Consider the following 22,244-nt stretch of genomic DNA (forward strand, 5'->3'; position numbering starts at 1 on the left):
CCCTCCTCCTGAATAACTGCATCCTCAGGCAGGAGTAAAATAACTGATGGTCTTTATTCTGCATACATCAGACAGCATACAGAGATGGGTACAATCTTCTTTCCTAGGAGCCAGCCCAAGGAACTTGAGGCCCCAGGAGTCTCTCCTTAACTCCCATACTCCCTGGTGGAGTAAGGGGTAGATGCTTCCACTCTCCTGCAGGAGGGAAGGCCTGAAACCAGATCTCTGTTCAGAACTAGAAGACACCCTCCTCCCTCTGAGGGGAGAGCACAGAAAGAACACTAAATTTAGGCTGCAACCCCTTTTTGTTACCAGGGGAGGGCCCCAGGTCTTAGCCCCGGTTATGGGCAGTACCTAGGCCTTGGGCCCACCTCCCTTGTCACTACTTGGGAGTTGTTTACAGTGGCAAGGGCAAGGATTAATCCTAACACTGCCTGTGCTGGTACCATGACGTATGTGTTAGGAAGAGAAGTTTAGTAGCCCAGGGGGCACCTGGCCACACAATTATCAGTGTGTTTTGGGCTATATGATCTCTTTAAATAATTCTAAAGCATTCTGTTTGGCATATTGCATATATCTCTTTATATTCTTTGAGTGCTGGGAAGTTCCCCTTTTTTGGTATTTGAGAGATTTTTGGCACCAAGCATATATACGGTTCTGTTTGTTTTTTATAGTATTTTTTAATTTGTTTCAATTTATCTGTCGTCAGTAAAATGTTTATATTTTGATCATTGGTTTCTGGGCATTCGTTTTGCTTCTTAATGGTTCCCTTTCATAGACTTGTCTGTCTGTTTTCAAGAGCGTGAGTGGTGCTTTAAATGTTGGTGGGCTGATGACATCCGGAGCAGATCTCTTCGGCTGATGCTTCTCCTCGGGGTTCCCCTGAGCCGGTGTCAGCTCCGGAGGAACACAGGCACCTCACCCTCCCTCATGGAGCAGTGTCGGCCATCTTGCTCCCGACTCTTCCTGCGGCTGTTGGTCGCGTTCATGGGGGGGGGAAGCCCCCTCCACACACAGTGGAGTAGGGGGAACCGCCAAGACTTGGCTCTCCAGCCTCCCCACCCCGTGCAGGCATGGGAGCGGGCCACATGGGAGTGGGGCAGCACACGGGAGCGAGCACGGGAGCGGGGCAGCACACGGGAGCGAGCACGGGAGCGGGGCAGCACAAGGGAGCGGGCACGGGAGCGGGGCAGCACACGGGAGTGAGCACGGGAGCGGGGCAGCACACGGGAGCGGGCACGGGAGCGGGGCAGCATACGGGAGTGGGCACGGGAGCGGGGCAGCACACGGGAACGGGCAAGCACTGGAGCTGGGCATCACACGGGAGCGGGGCAGCACACGGGAGCGGGCCAGCAAACGGGAACGGCCAAGCACTGGAGCTGGGCATCACACGGGAGCAGGGCATCACACGGGAGCGGGGCAGCACACGGGAGCGGGGCAGCACACGGGAGCGGGGCATCGCACGGGAAGCGGGCCAGCACACGGGAGTGGGCAAGCACTTGAGCTGGGCATCACACGGGAGCGGGGCATCACACGGGAGAGGGGCAACACACGGGAGCGGGGCAGCACACGGGAGCGGGGCAGCACACGGGAGCGGGGCAACACACGGGAGCGGGGCAGCACACAGGAGCGGGGCAGCACACGGGAGCGGGGCATCGCATGGGGAGCGGGCCAGCACACGGGAGTGGGCAAGCACTGGAGCTGGGCAGCGCACGGGAGCAGGGCATCACACGGGAGCAGGGCAACACACGGGAGCGGGGCATCACACGGGAGCAGGGCAACACACGGGAGCGGGGCATCACACGGGAGCGGGGCAGCACACGGGAGCGGGGCATCACACGGGAGCGGGGCAGCACACGGGAGCGGGGCAGCACACGGGAGCGGGGCATCACACGGGAGCGGGGCATCACACGGGAGCGGGGCAGCACACGGGAGCGGGGCATCACACGGGAGCGGGGCAGCACACGGGAGCGGGGCAGCACACGGGAGCGAGGCAGCACACGGGAGCGGGGCAGCACACGGGAGCGGGGCATCACACGGGAGCGGGGCATTACACGGGAGCGGGGCAGCACACGGGAGCTGGGCAGCACACGGGAGCTGGGCATCACACGGGAGCGGGGCATCACACGGGAGCGGGGCATCACACGGGAGCGGGGCAGCACACGGGAGCGGGGCAGCACACGGGAGCTGGGCATCACACGGGAGCGGGGCATCACACGGGAGCGGGGCAGCACACGGGAGCGGGGCAGCACACGGGAGCGGGGCAGCACACGGGAGCGGGGCAGCACACGGGAGCGGGGCATCACACGGGAGCGGGGCAGCACACGGGAGCGGGGCAGCACACGGGAGCGGGGCAGCACACGGGAGCGGGGCATCACACGGGATCGGGGCAGCACATGGCAGCGGGCAAGCACTGGAGCGGGGCAGCGCACGGGAGCGGGCAAGCACTGGAGCGGGAACCACCACCACCCCACCCACGTGCACAGCCGTGCAACACAACCCCCCCCTCCCCCCGCATCCCAGGTGGCGGACACCCCAGATCAGGAGGGGGAGGAGATCAGGGGCAGGAGGGGAGGAGATCCGGAGAACGGGCTAACCCAGCACTTCCTGCCGGCCTTCTTCCCCGCGTTAACCCAATCAGGGAAAGGGATTATTTATTTATTTTTTAAAAATTGGCGCGAGAAGGGGAATTCATAGAGCAACGGCTCGCCAGCGGCCTAAATCCACCCGCCACGGGCGATTAGTTATAATGAATTGTCGAACACTGTATATGTGTGTGTATATGTATATATTCAGTTTATTCTTTCCAACAGTTTAGTAGTTATTCATTTATATACACACACACACACACATATTAAATTAAAGGTAATTATTTCCTTTGATTAATTCACTTGCATAATATTCGCGCACTTCACATTTTTTTGGTTCTTCTTAGCCACTAACAATCTGTTTCTCCATAATATTTATAACATTAGTATTCACCAAGGTATTGTAATTTAACCGCTCATCCTAGTGTAGAATTAGTAATAGAATAAGGTCGTAATAATAGGGTGCATGAGGATAATAAGGGAGTACACAAAAAAATTATCCAAAGGGATAGAAAGATTCCTCTTATTGCACTCTCTATTATATCTATTTAACAAAACCAGTGTACTTATTTTATTGCCATAAGGACTCTTAGATCGGTACAGACTATTAAAACCAAAAAATAAAAAAGTTTTATTACATCCAAAAAATCTAATAAGTGACTCTGTGAGTATATACAGTGGTAAAAGTTTAAAAAGTCCTCTCACAAGGGGTTGAGTGATAGGAGACTCTATATTTATATTACAGACTATCAAAACACATAAAATATGTGTGTCTGTAAATTTGGATCACTCTGACAACTCAGTAAGTAAAGGAATCTTTCTATCCCTTTGGATAAAAATTTTTGTGTAACATTAGTATGTGCCAGAACCAATTATTGGATTTAAAAACGCTTTGCAGAATTGCTTTAAAATGAATCCTTTATCCACTAGACGGTGGTCACTGTAATGATATCACTGCTCCTAAATAAATATGGCCCTTTGATTTGAGACTTTTATTTAAATGAATAGGAACATTTTACAAACAGTCTACAAACAATTCTGTAGTATAGCACGAATTGCCTTGATTACCATACACGTCCATTAGATCTTGAGTTATTCAACTAAACAGTGATCAATTCCTTCTATAATTCAAACACCTCTGTGATAATCATAATAAATCATGTCTCTTCCAATCATAATAAGGGAAGATGCCATTAGTTCCATGTATCACTTCTTGCCTCTCAATATCCATTTTACGTAAACAATGGAAGGAAAGCTTACTCCACTTACTTTGGCTGAGTGCTCCATGGTGACGACCACTCTGGTTCCTGAGCTGACCAAGTCCATAGCACCACCCATTCCTTTCACCATCTTGCCCTGTAATTCAAGAAACAGGTTTCAAGCAATTTAGAAGGAGTGGACAGTATCTCAGGAACGGTCAACCATCAAACAATAAAAAACAGTAAATGTACAGATGTAGCAAATCGTAAGGTTTATGTGATCGTGGCCAGAACAGATTCGAGCTGTGGAGGATCCAATTCAGAAGCATGGACCCCCTGCAGCACAATCGTTGCAGTCACTGTCCCAAGCTCTGGGGGCAGTAAGTCTTGCTACATCTGTCATTAATCCAGTTAGGTTTAAAGAATGCATAAGTAATTTAGCAGAGTGCTAAAGAACACCGACCACGCTAAATAAAACCCCAACACATTTTTGACTCACTTCGTCTTAGGAAAGTTTGGTAAGAATTCTTCATGGTAAACAATTTTTGATGGTGATCTATCCCTTCAATAAATGAGCAAATCATAATAATAATTTAAGCTAACCTTAACATGTCTACACATATGTTTAACAATGTATCTTAGATTATTTTGTTTATGTATCACATATATCTACGGTATATCTATCTTATGTATACAAATGTTATCACCCTTACAGTATATCTATTGTCAAGGAATAGAACTACTTTCTAGCCAACCATCAACTATACAAGGTCTCTCCATTATGAGTTCACTGTCTAATACAGGAGAATACCCACAATGAAAATGTGTATATCCTGTATATGTTTTTTTATTTCTTTGTATATCAACACCCAAGTACATTATATATACATATATACACGTTAGCCACAGAAAGGTATATTCGTTTTTTATTTTATAGAACACATAGAAAATATAGGATAAAGTCAAAATTGGCAGCTTAATGCGTCATACAGTATAAGACATATAGAAAATATACTCCACCAGGTTCAAAGGAGCGAGGAAGAAGACACAGAACACGGGTTGCAAAAATAGAGTTCAATTTTTGCAACCTCTGTGCTGTGTCTTTTTCCTCTTTCCTTGGAACATGGTGGAGTGTGTATGTGTATATATACACACACACACACACACAAACACACACACACTTGAAAATTATTAAAACTATTGATACTGTACTTCAAGATATAATACAATTTCTTCGAGGGTTAAAGTGAAGACATGATACTTTAGTGAAATCCTAGATATGTTAAGTACCGTCACATTATGTTATTGAGGAGCTGAACATAACGCACTATACTGGAAATATCACTGCAAAACTGTGTTCTCTCTACTTTGACCTTGATGACCGAAAGATTATCCAAGTTGAGCGGCACTTATGGTACCCAGAAGATACACTCTGTGGAATTCATTTTACTCAAAGCAAAGCCCTGGAAGGCAATGTTACTTCCGCAGGTCAATCCGTCAGAAATTTGACAACAAAGAATTTCCAGCTTATTCTGAAAGTATAATCCTGTAACCATAAGAGGGTCAACGTTAATGCTATTGCATCTCTTCACAATGACATCAAGTACCATCAGCCATCAGTGCCCGAATTCTTTAGAGAGCTTCAAGGCTGAAAAGAGCTAATCAAAAATACTGTCTGGATATGGCAACAATAAACAAGACATACAGCTAGGATAGAGCTAATGCACTGTAAGCTGCTGCATAAATATTTCCCTCAGCTTTAAGCTCATTTTTTATTTTATTTTGGCCACGGTATACTGGCCGTGTTAAAAAAATAAATAATGCAGAGGATTTGGTGCAGAACTAAAAAAAAGTCTGGGAGATTAAAACACGTTTAATTTTTATCTGTTTGAGAAACAAAAGCCTTCTTGGACATGAATATATTTTTCATCCACTATAAAACACATCAACTAACATCTATGTACAGTATGTGAAGTGGAGTCCAACGTTTTAATAGTAAGAAATGTAAGTGTGAAAAAGAGAAGGGCATACTCTGTACAATACTTTGATACCGTAAGGACCTCAAATACTTCTGGATTAGTATTATTGAAAGCAGAGTTCCAAATGGAAAATGTCAAGTGTTTTCTTCCCATGTAAAATTGCTCAGCAACTATTTTCTTTTGTACTTTTTTCCCCCCTAATGTGCTTCTAAAACACTAGAGGCTGGCTCATAACCCATCTGCAGTAAGAATGCCACAAACATACTGTAATGATTCATCTTTTTTACATTGTGGTGATTTATAATTGAACGTTTGCAACATTAAAATAAATAGAAAAACTCACAGAAAATGATTTTGCAGCTTAAATAAATATTTTGGTGCTTTACATCTAGGCGATTAAGTAGCAAAGAATAACACAAATCAGAGACATTTTTAATGTGTAACATGAAAGAATGGATGCCATATTGTTAACGGCATTGGTGAAAATCTAATTCTTGTTTTGTTTCAAACTACAAAGAGCGACCATGAATGTTAAGAATCATTTAAAATATGATGTAAAAACCCTAAGTATTCATATATGTATACATGCTGCCCCCCTGTGGATATAAGGCGTTAACCTGCTCTTCATATCTGTGTCAAGTGTATTGATGGACATGCCTTCTGGACTATGACTGTGAGCAGAAGAAAGGACTAACACTATTGGATACTGAGAAGATTACATCACGGAAAGAGGAATTGGATAGATAGATAGGCTTGGAGGAGCACAGAGAGGGAGAGACCCACTAGGAAGACCTGTTCCGATGAGTCCGTCCATTAAGTGCGGTTGCAGTCTCCAAGCATGGCAAGACAGCATTTGCTGGATAAGATCCAGAAGGGATATATCATCAGAGAAAGGTTGCCCGTGTAAGGTGGGATTTGAAGCTGTGAGTAAACCAAGTGAGAATGCATCTCGGGAATCGCCCCTACAACGCATTATTATCCTTTCAAAGTACCCAGAAAATACCATCCTTTTTGAAGTATCAGGCCTGCAACTGTTTCAACACACGACTCTGCACAAGTTCCAACGCTGTGCCGGCACCAACAGTACCCCATTAGTTATCACACAGGTCCCCGGGATTGAATAAGTGACACTCTGGGACATTTCTGCAGCGAGGTCTATTATACTATATGTATGAGAACCAAGTGTTGTACAGTATATGGTTCACCTGATTTTGAGGGCCACTGTATGCGATTCCTTTGTTCCCTACCTATAAAGTACGGTTATCCATAAGATACGTGCCCTGCTGCGTTGTCTGACTTCAGCCTGGTTCTTTGCAGGGTGAATATTCTCTCTTAGGTACAGGGGAAGTGGACTCAGGCCCCCACCCTAGTACATACATTTTAATATATTTAGGGGTATAAAGAGGGGGTACAATTATATTCAAGGGATCTTGATAAAACAGTTTTGTACAGAGAATGACAATGGATTGCCACCCTTAAATAGAATATTGGATGCTTCTCAGCTTTTCATGTTTTTCTTCACCCCATTCCTGCCCTTATGCACACTCACACCATGGTAAGACACTTCACCATACATGTTGCACAAATCCACACTGAGGAACACTAGAAATTAAAGGAATTCTAAGACCCTGAAGAGTATACCATCAAGCAAGGAAATGCAGTCTGACCAAGACAGGCGCTGGGACACCATGGTGCGTGGTGGGAGGTGTTCTAGATCAGCGGTGTGCAAACTGGGGGGGGGGGTGCGAGACTGAGTGCGGGGTTTACAGAGGCCCGCGCGCATCCCGAAGTTACTTAAATTAAGTGCCCGGGGAGCTGCAGGGCCTCTATAAACCTAACTTACCTTGGCTCCAGCGGCTTCTCACATGCGTTGCCATTGCAACGCGGCGTCAAATTACGCCGCGAAGTCATGTGACGTCACATTGCAATCATGACGCCGGAGGGCAGGTGAAGGGGGGCGCGGAGGTGAGGGGACAGTCGTCAGGGGGGCGCAGGGAAAAAAGCTTGCTCCCCCTGTTCTAGATCACCCAGGCTTACTTTGAGACGCTCAAGACAAAGGCTAGTTGTGAGTTTTTTTTATTTTTTTAATTTACCGTTATCATAATTGGAGGTACCTTTGTCTTTTCAGATTTTGTGTTTCTACAGAAATAATACCACAGTCCCCCTGGCACAGAAATACTACTTCAAAATCTGCAGTGTTACCCAATAGATAACAAATCTAATGCAACTCTTGCTTGGGTTTGTGTAATACTGTGTGACATTGTAATGTGAGACCTTCTTTGGTTGCTTTGAGTTTGTAAGAGTAACTTGTTACACAATTAAAAACAATTCCTATCCTACAAAGAATAGTGGGGTAGCCGACCAGCTTTCTAGATAAAATAGATAATATTTAAAAAAAAAAATTGTGCCAAGCTATTTTGGTCTGTAAAGATGCATTGTCCTTTAGAACCTCCAATTATTTGTAAAGTATAATTTAGCACTTTTAGCACCCCTCAGAATCAAAAATATGCATTAAGTCTTAAAATCTGTTGAAAATATATATCAAATTGATGGCGATGTGGTGCTTATTTTAAGAGTCATTTATGCAAAATTATTCAAATAGATGGGGCTTGGGAAAAAGCAAGGGGTCATGGAGGTAGAATGGGGGCAAGTGCGAGTTTGGCAAGCAGTGAGACACCCATAGTAAATACAGATAATACTAGAAAACTTCCAAAGACAAAACTCAATTGGCGCAGAAAGGCAGGAGAAAGGCAGAAGATAAGATAATAGTACAGACTGAAAAAAAAAAACTTAAATGCATGCTTGCTAATGCAAAAAGCCTGACAGATAAAATGGGGGAACTTGAATTAATAGCTGCAAGGGAGCAGTATGATATTATAGGCATTACTGAAACATGGTGGGATGAAACTCATGACTGAGTGTGACGGTGAAGGGATACCCAGGCCATGAAATAAAGGCATTCTGCTCAGCTGGGTTCCCCTGAGTCAAATAAAGTGACTATAAAGTGTCCGTTCTGCAGCCCAGGGCTGGCTGCAGTCCTTTTAATATGTGATATGTCTAAAATGCGCCCGCTAGGAATAAGGGGCATCTAGCACTGTTAAAAGGGTTAATTGGATAAGCGTGCCTATGGTTTTGTGGTTGAGTCAGGCATTACAACACTGTATCACTGGGTAACCGCAGACGAGCAAGGGAAACCTTAGCCGCAAGTTAAATTGGTTAAGTGGTCTGCAGTCATGAAAAGATGCCGGATCGCAACAGTGTATAATGTGGTTACCTCATCCAATAAAGGTAAATTGGTAAAGTACGTTTGTGGTTATCGATTGCGGCCGGGGATTGCAACATTGCATCCTGACCTCAAACCGCAGACCGTGGAAAAGCTTAAACCACAAACCACATCATAGCCCTCACATAATTAAGCAGCTAAGTTTGGATAGGAAGGTCCTAGCTTTCTAATTTTCGGTGTGCAGAGTGCTACAGGGTAGACATATAAACTAGAATAGTTATAAGAACTGTAACATTTATTTTAAAGGATAAATGAGAAGTAGCTTAGAGTTTAGTACTTTAAGGTTATAGGAACCGGGACATTTACATTTCAGTCAGGCAGGTCAGCGGATACATTAAGCATTCACCATTGCCATTTATGATCAGGGATGAGTCATGTATAATGTCAGTCAGGACTTCTGAGACTCCCTGTGGAGCAGGCTCCAGAGTGTCTGCAAAACTCTGTGGCTTCAAAAGACACCGACCTGGGGAAAGTGCTAAATGTCAGGAACTGTATATAAAAAAATTGCCTAGCAGATGTCCGGGCATCCTGGAGAAAGGTAGACTTTCTGCCGCCATGCAAGGGAGCTTAGTCAGGTATGCTAAGCGGGTTAAGTGTGAAGTTAGCGCATTACCCTTGGCATACTGTGAGGCCCTTTGCCCGGTTGCAGGAACTACTGGCAAACTTGCCATTGGGTGGGAATTTGCTTCCCACGCCAAGATTGGCTGTGTATTATCCCGATAGGCTTGGGAGGGTGTTATTAGCCCGTGCAGGCTATCGGGTATGCGTTCTACATCGTTCATCTGTGTGACATCGGAAAGGACAGCGTGCGGTATCAAGACGTTTCATCGCAACCAAGGATTGTACCCCGCTGTAAAAGTTTGTTAGAACTAAGGACTTGAAAACTAAATCTGCAAGCGCAGAACGAAGAAACTTCTTTCGGCGGAGAAACAGGGGCTGCAAGCAGCGCCCCTAGCCAAAGACTGTTTTGCGTATTAACCCCGCTCCTGGGAATTAATACCTAGAGACTGCATTTCGTGGACTTTCGTTCTGGAAACCAGTTATTTTGTTTTACCTCATTCTCGTAAGTGTTATTTCGTGTTATCTTGTAAATCAAGTTGTGTGTGTTTCTCATGTGAATAAATACAATTTAATTTAGCTAATGTTTTGTCAATCAAAAGATCCAGGTATATTTTTGTAGGATAAGCACTGGTCTCCCATGACACTGGGCAGTTAATTTAGAGGGTTATTCACTTTTTCGGAAGGATCGAGCAAATAGAAGAGGAGGTGGGTATGCTTATATGTTAAACTGGATCTAAAACCTATTCTAAGGGAAGATGTTTAAGAAGGCAATTATGAAAATGTAGAGACCTTATTGATATAAATTAGCAGTGGAGGTAAAAGTATAAATAAAATGTTTGTAGGGATATGCTATAAACCACCAAATATCTGTGAGATTGAGGAAGCTAAAATACTTTTGCAAATGGAGAAGGCATCAAAACTGGGTCATGTTTGCATAATGGGTGATTTTAATTATCCAGACATAGACTGAGGCAATGAGATTAGCATTACAACAAAAGGAGACAAGATTTTGGGGGTGATTAAAGACAATTATTACCCAAATTATTGAGGAACAAACCAGGAGTGGCAATACTGGATTTTGTAATATCAAACAATGTAGAAGTGATAGCAAATATTCAAGTCCTGGAACATTTGGGTAGCAGTGATCATATCATAGTCTAATTTGAAATAAATTATCAAAAAAACAGATTACTTGGGTTCAACACAGACCTTAAACTTTAGAAAAGCAGATTTTAATAAACTGAGGACTAATCTACAAGTAATACACTGGGACGATGCTTTTGCAAAGAAAAATGTAGAAGATGAATGGGCAGTCTTTAAAACATTGTTAGAAAAGCACACTTATCAGTGTATACCCTTGGGTAATAAGTATAAAAGAAATAAGTCAAAACCAATGTGGCTAAATAAACAGGTAGGGGAGGAAATGGACAAGAAGAGGAAGGCGTTTAGATTCTTTAAGTCAGAAGGGACGGAGACATTGTATCAGAATTTTAAGGAATGTAACAAAAATTGCAAAAGGGGAATCAAATGAGCAAAAATGGATAATGTAAAAAAGATTGCAATAGAAAGTAAGATCGACCCTAAAAGTTCGTTAAGTACCTTAATAACAAAAAAATGAGAATAGAAAATATAGGACCCTTTCTTTCAGTGTGAGATGGGCAGGCAGATTATTGGAGATAAGGGAAAAGCAGAGTATTAAACAAATTCTTTGCCTTTGTTTACCAGGGAAGAATCAAGTTCAATAGTAGCGCCACAGGAGGAAGCCACAACCTCCATATTAATGAACAATTGGTTAACTGAGGAAGAAGTTCATAAGCGACTTGAAAAAATTTAAGTAAATAAGGCATCTGGCCCCGATGGCATACATCCAAGAGTTCTCAAGGAGTTAAGCTCAGTAATAGCCAAACCATTACATTAAATATTCAAGGACACCATTTCCACAGGCACAGTACCACAAGATTGGCGTAAAGCAGATGTGGTGCCTATATTTAAAAAGGGAGCTAGATCACAACCAGGGAATTACAGACCTGTAAGCCTGACTTCAATAGTGAAGGTTTAATACAGGATAATATTCAGGAATACCAAATGGAAAACAAAATTATTAGTAATAGTCAGCATGGATTTATGAAGGATAGATCATGCCAAACTAACCTTATTTGTTTCTTTGAGGAGGTAAGTAGGAATTTAGACCAAGGTAATGCAGTTGATGTGGTCTACGTAGATTTTTCAAAGGCTTTGATACGGTTCCACACAAGAGGTTGGTACAGTATACAAAATAAAGCAAATTGGACTCAGTAAAAATATATACACCTGGATTGAAAACTGGTTAAAGGACAGACAACAAAGAGTTGTCATAAATGGAACTTTTTCAGATTGGGCTAAAGTTGTGAGTGGAGTACCTCAGGGCTCGGTACTGGGATCCCTGCTTTTTAACTTGTTTATTAAGGACTTTGAGGTTGGCATAGAGAGCAAAGTCTCCATCTTTGCTGATGACACTAAATTGTGTAAGGTAGTAGAATCAGAGCAGGATGTAATTTCCCTTCAGAAGGACTTGGATAGAGTCTCCTTATGGAGAAGGATTTAGGAGTACTTGTAGACAGGAGGCTTAGCAATAGTGCCCAAAGTCATGCAATAGCTGCAAAGCCACACAAGATTATATCTTGCATTAATTGGGCAATGAATGGAAGGGAAGTAAACATAATTATGCCCCTTTAGAAAGCATTAGTAAGACCACACTTTGAATATGGAGTACCATTTTGGGCACCACTCCTTAAAAAATATATTATGGAACTAGAGAGACTGCAGAGAAGAGCCACCAAATTAATAAAGGGGATGGACAATCTGGTTTATGAGGAGAGGTTAGCTAAATTAGATTTATTTACCTTAGAAAAGAGGGGATATGATAACTATATAAAAAATATATTTGGGGACAGTACAAGGAGCTTTCAAAAGAACTATTCATCCCACGGGCAGTACAAAGGACTCGGGGGTAGCCCTTAAAGGTTGCAGGAAAGCAGATTTCACCAGCAACAAAAGAAAGGGTTCTTTACAACAAGGGCAGTTAAAATGTGGAATTCATTACCCATGGAGACTGTGATGGCAGATACAATAGATTTGTTCAAGAAAAGGTTGGGCATCTTTTTAGAAACAAAATTTATACAGGGATATACCAACTAAGTAAACATGGGAAGAATGTTGTTCCAGGGAATAATCTGATTGCATTTGCATTGCAATTATTGAAGTTGGGAAGGAATTTATTTTTCCCCTTATGAGATATCATTGCATGATATTTGACTGGGGTTTGTGTTTGCCTTTCTCTGGATCAATATACTGCAAGTATGGATATAAGATAAAGTATCCGTCGCCTACATTTAGCATAGGTTGAATTTGATGGACATATGTATTTATTTCAACCTCATCTACAATGTGACTATGTAAAATAAAGTTTTTGTTTTTATTGGAAGGTTTGTTAACAAGTGACAGATTTTTTTAATTTAAATACAGAATCCCAGATTGCGGGCCTCATGCAGAGAGCATAGAATTTTAAAAATGGCGAATTTCATAAAAAGTAGCTTTTTTGGAGAGTTTTATTCTCCATATGCAGAAAAGTGCGAATTCTGCTATGTTTAACATGGATGCGTGTGGCGAGTTTAAATTGGCGAGATGCGCGCTTCAGAAACGTGTAAAAACAAATTCGCGCCTTTTTTTTCCCCTTTACTATAGGCGGCGAGCGCCATCTTGCCATATTTTCGTGGCGCGGCAAAAATGCGAGAATCGCGCCTTTTTTTGGCGCGAACAGCCGCTACTTGCCGTTCGCACCTCTCTGCATTCGGAGAGTTTTAAAAATGGCGCGATTGAGGTTCTCGCCAGCCGCGAGGCGAGTTTTAAACATAGAAATAAAAAAATGGCGCGTTTTTCGCAACTCGCCATTTTATGCCGTTTTCTGAGGGAAATTGAACAAAAAATGGCGAGTTTTGAAATAACGATGCTCTCTGCATGAGGCCCTGCATGTGTAAACAATGGAAATCTATCGAAATCCACTGAATGCCCATATGGGTATAAGAAACAACAAGGAAACCGGTGCATACATCGATGCAATTCACAATGTGAGTGCTCTGTGCAATCCTAGTCAGGCAGAAGTAACAACTGAACAAATTGAACAAAAAACACACACACTGAAAGAATGCAAGAACTGCGAGATTAACTGTACCATACTTAAAAGTATTCTATTGGATGTAGAAAAGCAGGGTTTGAAGATGTCCTGTTTTTCTATTCTCTCAAAAATGCCCCAGGCAAAGATATAGATTTTGCATTTACAAATTTCAAAGCAAGCTCAGCCAAACTTAGACTAAAGTGTGCAAATTACACAATCTTCTTAAATCAGCAAAAACATTCAACATCCTATTTTTTTATATAAATAAATCAGTTCTGAACTATAAGATAATACTGACTGCATTAAAAATAACAACATTTAAACTCCTGCCATTCTTAATGATTTTGGTTGCTCCAGCAACCATTTAGAAAGTCACATCCACTTCCTCTTTTGAAACATGCTCTCACACACACCTTTCTGAGCTTGACCCATTGGCAACAAAGTATCACAAACAGATCTGTTGCTGTGTTCCAAACAGCAGACTGTCTATTGCTCTGAAAGCTGTAACAATAATGTGGTACACTTAGTAATATAATGTTACATTGCAGCTGCAGCATTTCATTGATTATAGCAGAGTCAGAAGGTGGCCATTTCGATAGCCCCACACAGCAAGGTGTGGTCCTGATCGATCACAGGAGAATGGATCGATTGACAGCTTAACTAATTATTTCTCATTAAATCTACGCACATGCTGCATATAGTAAAATAGAAAAATTAACAAAACAAACACGAAACCAGGACTGCTGCTTTAACTGCCTCACAAACATTACCAAATAAATATGGTTATGTCACTGTATTTTAATAGATAAGGTACACTATCATTTTGTGCTTATAACTTTTTGTATTGGAACACACATTATTAACGCACAGGTAAAAAATTTATTTTCTATATTTGTTTTGTTTTTTTAAGATCTATTGTATGTTTATAAATACATCCACATACATCCCGCTGATTGAATGTTTCAGAGATGATGCTTTGTAAACAAAAATCTGACTAATAACTATATAAACAGAATGTAAAAACTGCATATATATTGAAATAAATGTGGTAATACAAAAATAAATTAAACCTAAAACAAGGTTCAGTGAAAATATGCTTAAGAGAAAAGTCAATTTAAATGATAAATGTCCAAGTAAGAAATAATAGAAGGTTGTCTATTGGAGTCAGGTTTATATAATTTCACCTATATTTATAAATAAAGTCCGACGAGATTGAAAACAGATTTAATTGCAGCTGACATACACCAGGCTGCTTTCTAAATGAACCGAGTATCCCATACTGTACATTGCAGTCTGTTTTCAAAATAAATTTTAATTCTTCCAGTAAACAGCAGCCAAATGCTGCAAACCATTTCTATGCAGCGCTTGAAGCACCTGGACACATTTAGCATCAAATCTGGAAGACACTTACAATATCATTAGTGATCTAATTAGAAGAAATAAAAGAAGAAATCATTTTTGGCAACAAACCTTTTATTGGTCCAACAAACAATTTGCAGCGTACAAACTTCGCAAGCGCTCAGAAGGGTTTTTCAAAATAGAAAAACACTGTGTTTGGAATGTTTACTAGCAGGTGTGTTTAAAAAGGGGGGTATATACAAAAAACTACTAGGGTGGTCCTGCAACCTACTGGTGACATACTGGCGACATACCGTACGGCAAACCTGCTGGCGACATACTGTAGAGGAGAAGTGCAAGCTTTTCATTACATCTCTAATGTTACCCTGAAAGGTTGTAAAGTTTGTAACATATCAACTACTTGTTTGTCCAATAAAATGTATCATACCCCCTTACTCCCTCTCCCTCCTTTGTTACTACATTAAATCTCGTAATACATTTAAAATAGATTTGAACAAGCAGCAGTGCTAAAAGAAGAAGCATGAGAGATTTTCAGTAAGACTTTGCATAAAACCGAGCGATTCAAAAAGTTTCTACTATACTTTATTTCTTTTGTGTAGGTCATTCACATCATGGGGTAGTAACGCAGAGCTCTGTTAAACTATTTATTGTGGCGTTACCCCCATTTAACACATTTATAGTCATACCAAATTTCTACAAAGGTGATTAGCGACCCAATGCCCTCGAGTTAACCAGAGAAATGTCTTATCGCTAACTTTGAACGGATGTCTTGCTTACTCATTTACTAATGATCCGTCAGCATAACATCACATATCCACAAACCTCCATTCCTGCTAGAGCACGGATCTAACGCTATGATAATTAGGTCAAACCGAAACCTGCTCCAGACCAGGATGATCATAGCGTTATTTCTGGGAATAGCCTTCTAAAGTGGTACCCAAAGGATTGAACCCAGTATAGCACTTGACACTTTCATTACAAAAAGTTTTGTGTCATACAAAGATATATATTATGGATCATATACATGTCTGAAACACACCAAGAGATGCATCAGGTAATGTGTCAGGAAGTTCATATAATAAACTATACTATGGCTTTAAGTGATTTAAGTGAACGTAGGCTATTTGTTTTTCTGACCCAATATGAAATATAATCATGACTGTTAAATATGTGTCAACAATAATGTATCTACATATTCTAACAATAATTACTAAGAGACAGTAGTGAACAAAGCTTTTATTGCCACACAGTCACTTCACTGTGTGCAAACAATAAAGGGAGAGAAAATATACAGGTCAAATAACCAGAACAATATTTACAGGAAATCATCTCCTTCCCTTCACTGTGGCAGCGGTGTCTGTAATGCATGTGCATTCACTGGAACGGACGTTGTAGGTTTGCTAATGTGAATGTACAGTGTATTGGTTAACACGTCTGCACAATGAGAATACCCATTCATTAAGCTAACGTAACGATGCTAGGTTGCCAAACAGACATTGTTTTTGAACATCGTTAGCTTTGTGGATACCCGTTAAACTGAGGAAAACTAACGGACGTTACCTATTTAGGTAGCGTCATGGTACTGTAGTAGCCCAGATTTAATGGAGCTTCGTGGATCTACCCAATGTTTGGTAAAAAAAAATTGTTACAGGTGAATTATGAACAGTCTTAGGTGTGGCAATGATTTGTCTTTACCATACTGTACAGGCACACAGAGTTCAGTGTGTGCAATCACACAACTGGGACTACCCATTAAAATGCGGGTTAGCCATGCTAAAATCACCAGAAAACAGAATGCAATTTGATACAATACATATTGCAGGTTCTCACCATATTCATTAAGAATAGATTTACAGCACGCAGAAATATTGCTACAAAAACATCTCACGTGCATGGACTTTCTGCATTCATTGTGTTGTGTACCACATGATGGGCCATATTTACTATGCAGTCTTCTGCCATAAGGTACCGTACAGCACCTGGAGCTGTTTAACGGCAGAAGACGGCTTAGTAAATATGGGCTGATATTTTTTTTGTGCATCCTACAGGCAACCCATGGTGAGATGTTTCCAAATGAGACTTATATACGCCATATGTATGATATATGCAGCAATTTGCATTGTATGTACACAATACTAGAACTATTTAAATGATCTGATCCTTAACTTTAAAATACCCAGAAATTTATATTGAAAAAGCAACATCTTGTGACGGCCACCAAAGAGCATGTAATGTCTTGCGTCCAATGGATGCAATGATGTCATCACGCAAAACGGTATTAGCTTCACCGTGTATGCAGACGACCATATGCAGTGAAGGTGTTCCAAAGAGGGGGAAAGAGAAAACCGGTCCACCAATGATTGGTAATGCTCTGTTCTTCGGTGATTACAATTATTATAGGCTAAATGTATGTGTTTTTTTTTTAATTTTTCATAAATAATATAGACACTTTTGTAACGTAATATACATTATTTTAAACGTTTGATTTCCTCAATCTCCCTCACCCCACGCATTTTACTCAGCCCCCGCCTCCCCCCTTCTCCACACACATTCCTGTCTTAAACCTTCCTCACTAATCTCTCCCTACCTATAGTTTGGAACACTTTTCCACTCAAAGTTTGTCAAGCATCTGCACTTTCCACATTCAAAGCACAGCTGCACTGTCGCCTCATAAAATGTTCAATGTCTCTGTTACTGCATGAACTCCAGATGCCCGCGACCTCTTTTCTCCACTATTGATAATGCATTTCTACTCCTACTGTGTCCATAAGCCTCCCAACATAACATTTAGATTGTAAGCTCTTTGGAGCAGAGCCTCCTTTTGACTTATGTTGTCATTTACCTGTCGCTCGTATCCCCATTGTTTGTACTTTATTTGCTTTGTATAGTCATTTTGTAAAGCGCTGCGTATACTGATGTGCTATATAAATACACTTACATACAAATGTACCCCACAGTAAATGGGCAGAGATATATGCAAAGAGGAGCGAGAGAGGCAATAACCAGGGAGAAAAAGAATAAAACCAAAATGTTCTTCACATTGCAAGGCAGTATAACCAGCCTCACACTGATGATACACAACAAGATCGAAACAGCTGTCTGTGGGTGGGTTTATTGACTATGCACTTCTTTAACCCAGGCTGTGCTAAAAATGATGTGTAATACGGCAGGCATAAGCTTATAGGGGTCCATGTTAAAATGGACAAGAAGCAAAAGGTTACACCGTGTGCTCATTTGCATGCCATTTCCCACAATCCCTGGCTGCAGTGGAAGCATTGTATGCTAAGAGATAATGGGGACAGGCAGGGCTGCAGACTTGTCTGAGACGTGTGAATGTGCTCACAAGTGGTATTTTTATTTAATGTACGATAGAGGGATTTGGTCACTCTTTCCTCACCATAACTTATACAACGTGTGCTGCAACCCAGGAATTTCTATTCTCTGTGTAATATCCTCTAGGGTTTTGAAAGTATGTGAGTTTGCTCTTCTATCATGCCCAGGAAAACTACACCTCCCACGATGCTCTAAGGGGCAAGCACTGATAACTCTGCAGAGGATGGGATATATAGGAGGCTGTAACTTTTTCCAGAACTTTCTCTCCATGAGTCTGGGAAGTGACACATGAGGACTAAACAGCAATCCCTTTCCAAGGCTCCAGAGCTTCCCTTAAAAACTTCAGCATCAGCATGAGTTGGGAGACTGGATTTCTGTCAGCTGCAATCTCCTCCTGTGTTTACAGCAAAGTTGGGAAACATCCACTTAAGGCACGATCTATAGTGCCGTGACGCGGAATTTTAGTTGACTGACGTGAGTCAGCCATTCTATAGAAGGGCCGCGCGCGCGCGCACGGCAGGGAGAGGGGAGCCGACAGACAGCGACGAAGATGAGGAAATTTATCTTTTCGCGCCGCTGCCTGCGCTCAATGTATGTATATGTGTGTGTGTGTATATGTATGCATGTGTATGTATGTATATGTATGTATGTATGTGTGTGTGTGTGTGTGTGTGTGTGTGTGTGTGTGTGTGTGTATGTATTTATGTGTCTACACAAATTTAATAAATATATTATTTCTACCAATGGTTTTTTTTTAATAAATAATAAATTACACACACATACACACACACATACACACACACATAGACACACACACATACACTAAACACTGTATACTAAACACTGTAGACTCACACAGTATACATACAAAAAGCATGCGGCGTGTGCACGCACGTTCGCATAGGCACGCGCGGCCGCATGCTGTATACAAAAGCCCTAAATCTCATATTAGAGAGGGCACTGTTTCTGAGTTAGACTCTTGGCCTTATCAGTGGGGACATAAGCCCCACAGACTTGGAGGATCCTAATGGAAGGAGCTGGACAGAGGATCATTATCCCAGTCTGTGTACGTGGAGAACCGTGACCAGTGAGTGACCAGAGAGTGAGTTCATCAGGGGAATACCCCCGGCAAGTTATATAGTTAGATAAATCAGGGATCAGGTTGGTGGCTTAACCACTGGGAATATTATATATTATTTCCATCCTGACCAAGGACTGGAAATTCACTACCTTTCATCCAGGGTATGGACTTTGTGGGTATGGGAAGAGCAGGGCACTGCAGGGTTTTATCTTTGACAATATTTTGTAGCCATTTTTCTGGGAGACAATCTATAATCTTTTTACTGAGCTCAGAATACAATTTCACTTGTTTTTGTGATGATCTATAAGAAAGTTGAACTACTGTATATGTTTCTGCTGGGCTGCTTGTTTAATACTGTGTTTAATATAATTATAATATCTGTATTGGGTGTGTGAGGGGTTGTTGGACAGATTACCATTTACCTAACAACCAAGTTCTTGGCAGACTGACAAATACCTTTGAGTTGCAATAAAGTATAAGGCTAAGGCCCCGCTCCCAGAGTCAGCGCACCCGCACTGCAGACAGGCGGTGCGCTGAGATACACAGACCGCGATATGCGGTCTGTAGGGAGCGGGAGCCGGAGCGGGAGGTGGGCGGGAGTGGGAGGTTTGACAGGGAGGGGGGGCGTGGCTTGAGCGGAGGGACCCGCTACTCTCCCCCCCCTCCCTCCACGGGCTGCAGGAGGGACCCGCTACTCTCCCCCCCCCTCCCTCCACGGGCTGCAGGAGGGAGCTGCTACTCACCCCCCCCTCCCTCCACGGGCTGCAGGAGGGACCCGCTACTCTCCCCCCCCCTCCCTCCACGGGCTGCAGGAGGGAGCTGCTACTCACCCCCCCCCCCCTCCACGGGCTGCAGGAGGGAGCTGCTACTCACCCCCCCCCCTCCCTCCACGGGCTGCAGGAGGGAGCTGCTACTCTCCCCCCCCTCCCTCTACGGACTCGGGCTGGAGCTGCTACACACACACACACGCAGGCACTCATACATACACACATACACACACAGGCACTCACGCACTCATACACACACAAGCGCGCACACACATGCAGGCACTCACGCACTCACACACACACACAGACAGAGGCAGGCACTCAGGCACACACATACACACACAGACACAGACAGGCACGCACGCACTCAGACACACACACAGACAGGCACTCACCTGCTTTCACTCCACACTCCTCCCCGCTCCCCGAAGCCTCTCCTCCTCCCGAAGCCTCCCCTCCCCATTGGCTCACAGCCACACCACGTGACGCGTCAACGCTAGGAAAGACCATTCTCTTGTGTCTCCTAGCGGCTGACGCGCCACAGCGTGTAGTCAGCTGTGCCGCCAGGGGGGACCGGGACCGGCTCGCGAGGATTCCCCTGCTGGTGGGGAACTCGCGACTTAGCCGCCCGCGCCAACGAGCGCAGCGGGACCGAGGCCTAACTCCATAGACAGCCCCTTTAGCAGTTACTAAACTATTTTACTTTATTATAATTGTCTGCAATTACTGATGTACTATCCCTGAAAAGGTACTCCGGATCTCAGGGCTATTATTGACAGCCCATGTAGCCTCAGATTTTGGGATACAAATAAAAGTTGTGTGTGCTGAGCACGCGCAAATGAAACTTCTTTGTGTTTTGTCACTGAAATGTTAATTGTGATGGTGATGTTTTTAATTCAATTAAACAGATTTGAGTATAATTTATTTGATTTATTTTTGTGTTGAAATGTCCATACTGTCACTTGGAATACAATATATAATTGATTTATGATAACTAAAGTAAGGTACATATATTTTGGATAGTAAAGTATCTAAATGTCGTTACTTTCAAATGTCTTTCATTCAATGTAAATCATAAAAATCAAAACACAATTTCAGTGACAAAACCCAAAGAAGTGTGACTTAGAATACGCATGCTTGCCATACAGCCCCCCCCCTTTTTTTGGGGGTACATTTTTGCAATTTCCACGTCTATATTTATACTCACTGGGAATTCTTCTTATAACAGTTGTGTGTATGTGGTGTGACCGCCACTTTTGCGCATGCTCGTCACCCGGTGGCCACTTCTGCGCATGCGTGGCACCCAGCGGTCGCTTCTGCGCATGCGTGCCCATCAGTAGCCCATGACATAACATCCGTTACGTGTTTTCGTTACCAGCAGAGATTTTTCCCATCAAAACTCTGTAGGTGCCGCCAAAGAAGTTTCACTTCAAAAACGTTACATTTGTTTGCCCCATCTCTAAGTCTCTTTATACTGGAACATACTGTAGTTTGATTAGTGGCAACAATGAAGGAGACAGAAAGACAGTGAGAAAGGAAAAATACAATCTTATGAGAAAAGGCTACTGAAGATAAAAAGCGCTTAAAAGATTGTACAAGAGAAGCAAGTGCTGAAGACAGAAAATACATGAAAGGCACGATCAAAAAAGGTATTCTGTTTCAGGTTCTTGCTAGGCACTAGCATGTAGGGCTCGTAACTGTAACTTGTAAACATACACAGCTACAGTATATAAATAAACAAATAGGAACACTATAATATCTGTAAAACGCACGGCCAGGCTGCAGTATGCATCTAAAAAAAAAACATTGATAATAATACTTGCCTGCCAATTATGCCCTGTTCTTCTGGGATTATTACTATTATAGGCTACATGTATTTCTTATTTTTTTTCATAAATAATATAGACACTTCTGTACCGTCATATTGATTTTTTTATAAAC

The 22,244-nt window shown here is 42.5% G+C and overlaps 1 protein-coding gene across 1 annotated transcript in view; it reads right to left on the reverse strand.

Annotated features, from left to right (window-relative positions):
* The window catches only part of OXCT1 (3-oxoacid CoA-transferase 1), a 227,914-nt gene that overhangs the window by 23,486 nt on the left and 182,184 nt on the right, over positions 1–22,244 (reverse strand). Inside the window, exon 14 of the mRNA XM_075588804.1 lies at positions 3,858–3,944. Within this exon, the coding sequence (XP_075444919.1) occupies positions 3,858–3,944 (87 nt within the window). The remainder of the gene's footprint in view (positions 1–3,857; positions 3,945–22,244) is intronic.

Source organism: Ascaphus truei, chromosome 1, assembly GCF_040206685.1.
Source record: "Ascaphus truei isolate aAscTru1 chromosome 1, aAscTru1.hap1, whole genome shotgun sequence".
In the NCBI taxonomy this organism is placed as follows: domain Eukaryota; kingdom Metazoa; phylum Chordata; class Amphibia; order Anura; family Ascaphidae; genus Ascaphus; species Ascaphus truei.